Source organism: Mastomys coucha, unplaced genomic scaffold (genome assembly GCF_008632895.1).
Source record: "Mastomys coucha isolate ucsf_1 unplaced genomic scaffold, UCSF_Mcou_1 pScaffold9, whole genome shotgun sequence".
Classification (NCBI taxonomy): domain Eukaryota; kingdom Metazoa; phylum Chordata; class Mammalia; order Rodentia; family Muridae; genus Mastomys; species Mastomys coucha.
Genome location: NW_022196915.1, coordinates 42,079,596 through 42,090,463, shown reverse-complemented (window position 1 = coordinate 42,090,463; position 10,868 = coordinate 42,079,596). Strand labels below are relative to the sequence as shown.

The window sequence follows — 10,868 nt, the reverse complement described above, 5'->3', positions numbered from 1 at the left end:
ACTGAGGTGAGGAAAAGGCCACAGATGGGCAGGGCACCGGAGTAGGGCCACTGGAACAGACTCTGTTCGTATCAGACTCTGGCATGTCATCCTGGAAGTACTCGGCTTGGCGGTATTGCCACAGACGTAGGTTCCCATCCCACTGCAGAGCAGAAAGTGGCAAGTGGTCAGGGAGATGCCCCCTTCCAGGCCCAGCTCTAGACATATGCTGTCCAACCACCCCTAACCCCTGTAACCTCACCGAACTGCTGACAATCTTTTCTTCAAAGGGATGCCAGCTGACATCACGCACACAGGCCTTATGATTGGTCAGCTTCTTCACAATGTGGCCGCTTAAGAGGTCGTACACTGTGCAGGAAAAGAGCCACAGTAGACAGGGCTGCTGGAGGAGCTTCAGACTGCCCCTCAGTCTCCACAGCAGCTCCACTGCCTTGCTTCCCAGGCAGCATCCTACTTGCCCATGGGAACAAAGGCCACCTCAGAGCATGGTGCTCTACCTGCTTCCTTCTCTTGCTCCTGTTCCTATCTTGGGTTGAAGGTATGGAATGGCATGTGGGTACTCCTGGCCCTTGGCTACAATCCCAAAGACTACTGTGATGAAAATGCAAGGTGACAATCTCAACACTAGGGAGGTGAAGGCAGGAGGATCAGGAGCTCAAGGCCAGCCCTAGGTATACAGTTCTAAGACCAGCCTGGGTTACATTGTTCTAGTCTCAAATAAACTGAAAAACACAAATTTACTGGCTTTAAAACTTGTACCAATGTCAGGTGTGCCTCATGTCTTTAATCCCAGCACTCGGGAATCAGAGGCAGGTGAATCTCTGAGGCTAGCCTACATGTAGCCTATGGTCTACATAGTAAGTTCCAGGTCAGCCAGGACTACACAGAGAAACCCTGTCTCATAAAAATAAGATAAACACTTTTTGAAAGGCATGGAAGGCACCAACAATGAATCCCAGCCTGGGTAGATGAGAGCACTTGTTCACTGTCTGGCAGGTATACGTCTGCTTTTCCAACTTTAGTTAGTGTGCAGTGTGAGTGGGTGCACACACCTGGGAATGGAGGTATATGTGGAGACCATAGGTCAATGGTAGCTACTCTTTAATCACTCTCTACTGAGAATGAGTCTTCCTTCATTATTTATTTGTTTTGTTTTTATTTTTTTCAAGACAGGGGAGACAGGGTCTCACTCTGTAGCCTTGGCTGTCCTGGAACTTACTCTGTAGACAAGGCTAGCCTCTGAGATCTACCTGTCTGTGCCTCCTGAGAGCTGCAATTAAAGGCATGTGACCACTGCCCAGCTGAGAAAGTCTCAATGAGACTGGTAGCTTGCCAATTTGGCTAGACAGGCTGACCTACAACTCCCAGGACCCTCCTGCATCTGTCCCCACCCTGGGCATTGGGGATCCATTGCATCACCACGATTGGGGTCTGGGACCTGAGCTCAGATCTCATGCTTGCATTGCAAGTGCTTTATGCCTGGCCCATCTCCTTAGCCTGCTTCTTTCCAGTGCCTTCTTCCTGCTTCAGAGCCTCTGTGACGTTTACTACTCATGCTGTCTTTTATTCTGAGAGGCAGGGCCTTGCTTTATAGTCTGATCTGGCCCAAATTCATGATACCTTTCAGGCTGGCCTTGAACTCATGGCAGCCCTTCACCTCCTAATGCGGAATCACAGGCATGAGTTCCTATGCCCAGCAACTCGGGTGCTGCCCTTTTGTCATCTTCTTGCCTCTGTTGCCCTCCTACCTTTCATCTGTGATCCTTTCCCTTGACTGGATAAAACACAATTATGCTTTTGGTAATCTATTTATTAACTAGAATTCTATATTTCCTTTCTTAATTAAAAGTGCTCACAAATGCTTCCTAGTTCCTTGTTTAAGCCTTTCCTGCTCCAAGCTAAATAAAATTTCACTTGTAGTTATTATTAAAGTGCTCACTGTAGTATAGATGGAATGCCAGAGAAACATGCCTGCCCCTCACACCAACTATTCTCACAAAATCCTTACCAACCACTTTGCCAGTAGAACAGCCACTGTAGATAAACTGCTGGCCGGTGCTGTGGGCTGGGGAGAATCGGCATCGGATCAAAGTGTGAAGCACTCCATGTCCTCTGTAGGTCATCAAGGAGCTGTCGCCTGGGAGCTTCAACTTCTTCCAGGCTGGGCAAGGATACAGTGTTGGAGGTGAGCCTTAGACGAGTGAGTGTCTGAATTGTCTTGTCCACTAACTCTTAATGAAGATCAACACTCAAAGACAACTGGCTATCCAACTGTAACCAGCTGACTTTCGCCATGTGAGAAAAATCATCAACATGGCCCTGCTGAGTTGACAATGTCAACGATACGAATACTTTTATGTTGGTGGGTTCTATGTTCCCACAGGCCATCCTAGTGGTTAAGTACTCTAGCCACAGCCAACTCTCGATCCTAGGTCTTAGCGTCACTCTGACCCTTACCTTTCTTGGGCACCTGCTGCCAGCGATAGTCCCAGTTTTGCTGCGTAGCAGCCAGTCGTGACGCTTCCATGCCTTCTCTGCTGGAAAAGCGTCTGATATCCCAAAGCTTAATGGTCTGATCTTTGGAGTTGGAGATGAGATACCGGGCATCACCCTATGAATCCAAGAATGGACAGATGCGCGCGAGAGCTTGTCAGGCTTCCTGCCTGCCAGTGTCTGCCTTCCTCTGCTCTGGAGCTCACCTCTGATGTTCTGCTTCAGATCTCCTTATCTCCAGGCTTTTTCCCAGAGAGTTAGGTTGGAACCTCTGCCCATGCCCTGTGCAAGCTGGGAAACCCCGTCTGCCCTCCTTTCCCCAACCCTGCCCTATCAGAGAAAAATCCCCCACCCACCTGGGGAAACTCTGGCTGACATGTTGTGACTCCTCCCCTCTGTGTTTCCAGCAACCCACCCAAGAGTGCCTGCCCAGGGACTCAGGTTTTGACCATGTATGGACGCAATCCCAGCACCTAGCTGGGACATCATCACGGTTCACCTAAACTCTATAAAACCCCCTTTTTAGCCTGGATGTGTGACTTTACTGACCTCCACCTGTGAGACTGGTGAGCCCACTGGAGAGCTGCCTCCTAATAAACCTGCCTTTATCCTACTTTTAATCTGCTCTAATCTGGCCTCTGTGTCACAGAGGGAGAGAAAAGGCCTAACACAGAGTACCAGCTGTGTTCCTCATTGTAACTTGAACTAAATTGTTTTCTACTTTCTTTTGTGATTTATTTCTTTTATGTGTATGAGTGTTCTGCTTGCATTGGATCTCCTGGAACTGGAGTTACAGATGGTTGGCTGTGAGCTGCTGTGTGTGCTGGGAACTGAATCTGAGTATTCTGAAAGAACAGTAGTGCTCTTACTGAGCCATTTCTCTGCTCTATCCTATAAAGTCCTGCCTTGGTCCTTGCAGACTGATGAGTACAGAAGACAATCATGTTTCTTGGCCTGAACACTTCTAAACTCCAGTTCCTGCACACTCTAAGGGACTTTTCAGTTTTCATACCAGTCCACTGTCACACCCTCCTGGGCCACAGAACCTTAAGAGCCTGGCTATGCAGTCCTGTTCCTTTGCTTACCTTGCTGTCAATAAAGGTGATGCCATCCTGGTGTCCAGCCAGTGCTCCCACAGGCTTGGGATCATCCTCCCTCATGGTTCGTCGATCCCACACTTTGCAGATGGCATCATCTCCCCCAGAGAACAGGATTTGGGAGCTTATGTCAGCAAAGGCCACTGCATTCACATCATCCTCATGAGACTCAATCTAGAGAAACAGGAAGCTAAGGATTTTAGGATTTCTCTAGTCTTAAAAATAGGTCAAAGATCAGGAAGAGGAGGAACAAAAGGAGGAGGAGGAGAAGGAGGAGGAAGAAGAGAAGAAAGAGGAGAGGGAAGGGGAGGAAGGCAGGTTCTTGTCTCACAAACAATACCTGAAGAGTACGCCGGTTTTGTTCTCGGTCAAAGACATACAGGCAGCCATCATTGGCTCTGTAAGAAACGAGATAAGAGGGTCATAGAGCCAAGACTATTGCTCTGTGTTCTCAAGAGAGTTCTCCTGAGGAACTCAACTAAGGAGTGAGCTCTTGTGTTCTTTCACATATGACAGGAGCAGCAGCTTAGCTTTCAAGGAGGCCTGAGACCTGCCACCTCACACAGGGAACTGGTGAGCAAGAATGAAGCAACTTGTAAACCTTGACCTTGGAGCCCAGAGCTGGTAGTGTGGTAGTCTCTGTAACTGCAGAAACTACCCCTGACAGAACTCTTACCTCACTAATCAAGGTAGACATTTCCCACAATGCTCACCCTCCTAGAACTTCTCGTCCATCTGAGGAGACAGCGATGGAGAAGACAGCAAAGCGACGTTCATCTGGCCTAGAGGGAGCAAAGGAGGAGCTAGGATAAGTGGATGTCCTTTTACTTTTTGTCAATCTACCAAGCATGTGACAGAGACTATAAAGAAGGGGACACAGAAGGCCCGCCAACCCATGCTAGCATGCAGATCACCTCTGAGACCCCAGAAGCAAGCCTGTAAACTAGAGCTCACAGGATGGGCAGTGCCCTCAGGAAGCCACACAGAGGAATTTGCAAGCGGTGTACTTGTTCATCTAGGTGGGAGCTCCAGCTCAAGAGGCACTCCTGGAAAGCCTTCCTGGAAAAGTCTCTGATAAGTATGACAAGAAAAAGCCAATACCTTAAATCCAGGGCAGTATGTGTGTCTCCTTCCCCATAGATGTTGCAGATATGAACTAAGAGAAGAGAAACAAGAATTCTTCAGGGTTGAGGGAAAGAGAATGGAAGTAAAAGTAAGGAGGGAGAAAGCAATGGCAGGGATGTCAGAGCAGTTGGGGAGAGATTTCCTGAGGACACAGCATGCTATCTTATCTCAGAAGAGAAGAACACATGGGGGCTGTGTTCTGAGGTTCCAAGCTGCAGACACTGCAGAGGTCTGGTCCACACTCACTGTAATCAGACCAGCTGGAGTACAGGAAGTGGTTTCCATCAGGAGTGAAGGCCACGTCCAGGACACTCCAGCCTACATCCCGAGCCTTGATGCTTTTGAACTTGTGGAAGCGGCCATACCGACAGTCATACAGTCGGATTGTCTGATCTGTAGACAGAGTATCAGGCAAAATTATGGACTATCTTCCTTGTAGCCTTCTACATCAGCCCTCTTTTGCTTGATGTTTCTGAGGTCTCCCTCCATACACTATCTCGAGGCTAAGCATCTCTAAGCCAGGTTTTGAGATCCCTGGGTCTAAGGCTTTCTAGTCTAGTTGAAAATATTTTTTTAGGTTAAGGCAGCTAGTAAGACTGGGGTCTAGTACCTTGGCAAGCAGACATGAAGATCTGACCATCTTTGCTGTAGATGCCGCAGAAAGCCTTCTGAGAGTAGGTATCAGTGAAGCTTAGATCATTGGGCAAGAAGCTAGAGAAGGGGAGAGAAAGGGCGGCTGGGGAGCTCTGAGTGAGAGGAACTCAGTTAGCAGAATGGAATGCAGCATATCCTTTGGCCCTATACATAATCCCCTTGTCTGTCCTGTCATCCTTTATTCTTCCCTAGTTCAATTACTCTCACAGCTTCAGCTCTCTGCAAACTAATCTTAGTGTTCTGAGAAACCTTTAACTTGGACCCTTCCAAGTATAGGATAAGGTCTAGCTGGCCCCTAGAGTCTCTCCACGAAACCCCGTACTCACTGAGACATCACTCGAGACTGTTCTCCAAGGGAGAAGCTTCCCCGGTGGCAGAGGCCCCGTTCTCTCTAAATGGAAGGGATTGGGGAACATTGCTAGCAGAACCGGAGAGCCACTGTAACCACACCCAGCCCCTCCTCCAAGGCAAAACACCCCCCCAGCACCAGCAGGCTGCTAACGCACTTGAGCCCCAACACTTGATGTTTCCTTGAAGGTTTACTTCCTTTTTTCAGGGGCTGGCAGAAAAGCCTACCTGGTGTAACATTCGAGGAAAGCTATGCTCCTGGGCAGTCCTCCTAAGTCCCAGCCGCCCTGTGGCTAATTCCACCTGTGTCTTGATCTCATTGTATTCCAGCTCCCGGGTGTCAGGGGTTGCATCCACTGTGAGTACCAAAAGAGAAGTTTCGTTTTAGGACTTCCAGCACAGACATGAGCTAACAAAATTGGGCCCACTCAATGTGGTTGGCTATAAGGATTCCCTTGTCCCCTGAATTCTCTTCTTTCCATTTAACCCTACTAAGCTTCAGAAGACCGACTCGCTTTAAAGGTAAAAAGGGCTAGTGAACATCTTCCAACACTCAGCTTAGATTGTCAGTTATGCATGTCTTTCATCCTAGCACCAGGAGGCAGAGGAAGGCAGATCTGGTTTACACTGACAATTCTAGAACAGCCAGGGACACAGAGAGACCCTGTCTTAGAAACAAAACACAAAATCAAAATCCATTAGATGGCCTCTCCTCTTACCAGGTGGGTTGTATCGATCTCCGAGGCGACCGTCCCAGGCACTGTCATGCTCCTCCTCTGAGTCTGAGAGGGCCTGGATGAGCTGTAAATTTGCTGCACCTCCTCCTTGCACCAGCCTCACTTGGCCTCTGTGAAGAGATCCCCATTATAAAGGAAGGGATCCCTTCTCCCATATAGCCAATGGCCATCTGGCTGGAGTCAATGGCTATCTGGCTCTTAGTACATTTGGTTTTCATCTTGAAGTTAGGTTTTAAGTCTCCTAAAGTCATACTAGGGCCAGGCAGTGGTGGTGCACACCTTTAATTCCAGCACTTGGGAGGCAGGGGCAGGTGGACCTCTGTGAATTCAAGGCCAGCAGGGCTACACAGAAAAACCTTGCCTCAAAAATAAAACAAACAGCTAGGTGGTGGTGGCATACGCCTTTAATCCCAGCACTTAGGAGGCAGAGCCAGGTGGATTTCTGAGTTCAAGGCCAGTCTGGTCTACAGAGTGAGTTCCAGGACAGCCAGGGATACACAGAGAAACTCTGTCTTGAAAAACCAAAACAAATAAACAAACAAAAAACAAAAAAAAAAAAAATGCCGGACGGTGGTGGCGCACACCTTTAATCCCAGCACTTGGGAGGCAGCAGCAGGCGGATTTCTGAGTTTGAGGCCAGCCTGGTCTACAGAGTGAGTTCCAGGACAGCCAAGGCTACACAGAGAAACCCTGTCTCGAAACAAACAAACAAACAAAAAAACCCCAACCAACCAACCAAACAAAAAACCAAAAAAAATCCCCCAAGATATAAAAAAAGACACAGTAAGAAACTAGTTTGAACTCTTGAGTAAGAGCACAGAGTTCTAACAGGTTATGAAGACTGACCTATCTACTAAATTGATTTCTCTCAGGGCTAAGGACTGAACCCAGCGGCTCAGTGCATGCTGGGTAAGCTTCTACCACAAAGCTACACCCTGAGTTCAAGAGCTAAGAATTAGGAGAGCACTTCCACCTTTACTTCTTAGTGTCCTTTCCTGTCATGATAAAATACCCCAACAAAAGCACTGTAAGTGAGAGAAGGCTTATTCTGGCTCATGGGTCAAGGGCAGAGGCTGTCATGGCAGGGCAGTCAAAGCAGCAGGGCCTGGAACAGCTGGTTACAAGGCATTCACAATCAGGAAGAGGCTGGGATGATGGTTGTGTTTAGCTAGCTTTCTCCTTTTTATACAGTCCAGGACCCACATCCACGGGATGGTGCCACCCAAGTTCAGTGTGGGTCTTCCTGCTCCAATGAACCCAATTGCCATAATCCCTTCCAGGCCTCCCAGAGAGGCTAAATAATCCATCCCTCCTGGGTGTGCTGTCCCCTAGGTGATTCCAGACCCTGTTGAGCTGACGACGACAACCCTCACAGCCATCGCTGTGGGAAGACAGCACAGAACACAGTGTCTGAAGGGACACTAGGTCCATCTTTTCCCAAGGAACCACACACAAGCAAACAAAGCTAGGTATTCATGTTCTTAGTTCCTGGTGGTCACCCCCTTCAGGGCATTCTTTTCCTAAGAACAGGGCTCGTAAGATTGATGTAAACTTGTTTTTCAAGTAAATCCACATGGCTTCATCTCACATGGCAAGTGATTTAACACCCCTTCCCAACTCTTCTCACATCTCTCCTTTCCTCCATAATCCCTCTCCCTTTTCTTGTAAAACTGATTAAGTTTGTGTTATCACGGCCAAAAAGGCTCCCCCAAGACGCTCCTCAACTATGGGAGTGTGTTGTAAGAACCATTTTGGGTGTGGAGCCACGTAGAAAGTATGTATGGACATCCAGCAGGAAAGGTCGTTTGGTTCAAACAAAACCGTTGTCCTGGGACAATGCCATTCCCTAGCCTCTGCACTTTTCCTGCCTGAAGTTGAAGTCAAGATATTGTTGACACTTTGTGTCACAGCAGAGGGTAAGTTACCTGCGGAGGAGATAGGCCAGTACCTGGGCCAGATCCACATCTTCATCCTCTTCTTCTTCTTCCTCACTACGACGCAGGCCAGCCCCTCTTCGGGACAAGCCCTCAGAGGGTTCTAAGGACCCAGATCCTGCACTGCTGCTGTTCCGTGATCCCATCTTCTGGTTACAGCATCCTTATGTTCTGTGAAGGGGCTCCTCCTGTCTCCAACTTGGGTTTGGTGAAAGCAAATCCTGCTCTAGAAATACCAGGGTTTCCAAAAAACGGGGCAGAAGCTATCTTTAGAGGGGTGACCCCTCCAGGAGACTGAGATTTCCTTCTCTTTAGCTATGACAGCTCCCAAGGTTTCGGGAACATAAACCTTCCTCAACCCTGTGAAGCAAAGAAAGCCATATGAAACCTAGGGTGCAACCCTACCGTACTAATGAGAGTCCATGAAGAGGAATTTCCCATTTCCCTAACCAAACTCACCTATCAAAGTCCCCGGCCCCGGGTGGCCGAATCCCAGATAACCTCTCCGACTGACCAATCAAAACCCCTTGCGGAAGAACGCACCTCACTAGCTTATCTCACACAACCAACCAGAAACGTTAGAACTCAGACCCCACCCTCGACGTCCCTGCTGACCAATCAGAGCAATTTCTGACGAGGCCAGGCAGCAGCAACAGCCAATGATGTTAGAAGTCAGCCTACCACCTCCTCTAGTTTAGCTTCACGCCCACGTGGTGCGCCGGGGGTGTGTGTACAACAGGGGGAGGGAGAGTGGAGAAGCACCTCCCCCGGCGTCTGGCGGTTACCACCCCACGCGAGACCACCCACCAGCCAGGAGTTGTCTCAGGACCCGCAGGGGCAAGGCGCTGTTTAAATCAACTACCGCTGCGGCGCCGGCTAACAGCTCCTCGGTCGCGAGCCTCGTCCGTCAAGCTTCTGGCTGCCAGGCCTGCTGACGTCACTCGACTCTCCAAGCAGTCCCGCCCCCTCGGTCCGCTGATTGGACAGCTCAGACCGGTGATTGATAGGTGGGCTGGAAAACTTGCTTAATCCAAGAGGGGCGTTCAGTCGTAGCGGACTGGAATTGGCTGCGACCTGCATTTAGACATAGCGGAACTAGACGTCAAGTCTGCGAGGTGGTCCCTTAAGGTCGCTTGGCCTCGAGTGTTTTGTTTTGTTTACTGCATGCCCAGCCGCTCCTATTCCCACAGCTCCCGGCTACTCCAGTTCAACCGTCTTTCCCTGGCTGTAGCGTTAGCGGCCTGTCGAAGGTAGTCCTCACTGGGACCCAGGCCTCTCCACCCTGCAGTGTACCCGCTTACCCGCAGCGGTCTTGTTAGACGACCCCTGGCTTCCTTTCCTGGTCTTTGCAGACGCTCCCTAAATGCCGCGGCCTTCCACGGAGCCTTTCGGGTTGCACTAGTGCGCACGCGCCCCCTGGGTCTGGGCTTTGCCGACCTTCCCTAGGCTTTACTCGCGCGCCGCCTCCGGCTGGTTTATGAGTAACTAGGGTGAGTCAAAGGCCGAGCCCTACCTTGTCCCGGATGGTTTCCCAGGCTCGGGGCAGAGAGGCCGGCGATGTTGCCCTTGATGGCCCAAAGCTGGGCCATCGCGAGGATACCTCAGCTCCCCGGACGAGCATGTGACAGGTCCTGTGAGGGTGTCTCCTGGTCTCTAGACCGGAGACCCCAGCATTTTCTCCCGATCCACACTAACGATGGTTGAACTGCCCATAGGTTGTCTGCCTTAAAATTTGTAACTGTAAACAAGCGCCTAGCATTTTGTGCTTTGGCTGGTCTCCATTAATTATATGGACAGGTGTTTCAAACATACACCGAGCTTTCAGGGTACCTAAGTATATGGGTTATCTGGTCTGGAAAGTATGTAGTAACTTCAGTATTTTTCCTTCTTTATTACTCTTCAAGTTCTTACAAGTTCTGTAGGTATTTTTTTACTGACTACTTGAAGTTATTTTCACAGTGGTCATTTTCCACATTTCAGACTTCTTCCACTCGTTGATCTGATCAAGTATCCTCTTAAAAGTATTTCGTTCTTAAGAGCTGACCAAGCCGGGCCGTGGCGGCGCACGCCTTTAATCCCAGCACTTGGGAGGCAGAGGCAGGCAGATTTCTGAGTTCGAGGCCAGCCTGGTCTACAAAGTTGAGTTCCAGGACAGCCAGGGCTATACAGAGAAACCCTGTTTCTAAAAAACAAAAACAAAAACAAAAAAAACAAAACCAAAAAAAAAAAAAAAAAAAAAAAAAAAAAAAAAAAAAAAAAAAAAAGAAAAGAAAAGAAAAGAAAAGAAAAAAAAAAGAGCTGACCAGTGAGTTTTCCATTTTTTTTTATTACTTCAAATACAGACTTCCCAACCTGATTGTATTTTTACAAACTTTGTTTAAAATTCTTGTCTGCCAATCAAATGTGCCTTTAAGTGCCTTATTTCTACTGGCACACCTTTTAAGAATGTCTTATCTGAGAGATGCTTTATCTTTTTAACC

The 10,868-nt window shown here is 48.7% G+C and overlaps 1 protein-coding gene across 1 annotated transcript in view; it reads right to left on the bottom strand.

Annotated features, from left to right (window-relative positions):
• Positions 1-9,823, bottom strand: part of Dcaf11 (DDB1 and CUL4 associated factor 11) — a 12,182-nt gene extending 2,359 nt beyond the window's left edge. The window contains exons 1-16 of the mRNA XM_031361005.1: positions 9,690-9,823; positions 9,196-9,462; positions 8,380-8,748; positions 6,437-6,564; positions 5,946-6,073; positions 5,696-5,760; positions 5,326-5,426; positions 4,962-5,108; positions 4,692-4,746; positions 4,304-4,372; positions 3,931-3,988; positions 3,579-3,764; positions 2,458-2,611; positions 2,009-2,161; positions 242-348; positions 3-142 (exon numbers count right to left, since the gene is read on the bottom strand). Coding sequence (XP_031216865.1) covers positions 3-142; positions 242-348; positions 2,009-2,161; positions 2,458-2,611; positions 3,579-3,764; positions 3,931-3,988; positions 4,304-4,372; positions 4,692-4,746; positions 4,962-5,108; positions 5,326-5,426; positions 5,696-5,760; positions 5,946-6,073; positions 6,437-6,564; positions 8,380-8,534 — 1,646 coding nt within the window. The 5' untranslated portion in view covers positions 8,535-8,748; positions 9,196-9,462; positions 9,690-9,823. The remainder of the gene's footprint in view (positions 1-2; positions 143-241; positions 349-2,008; positions 2,162-2,457; positions 2,612-3,578; positions 3,765-3,930; positions 3,989-4,303; positions 4,373-4,691; positions 4,747-4,961; positions 5,109-5,325; positions 5,427-5,695; positions 5,761-5,945; positions 6,074-6,436; positions 6,565-8,379; positions 8,749-9,195; positions 9,463-9,689) is intronic.
• Between the last annotated feature and the right edge of the window lie 1,045 nt (positions 9,824-10,868).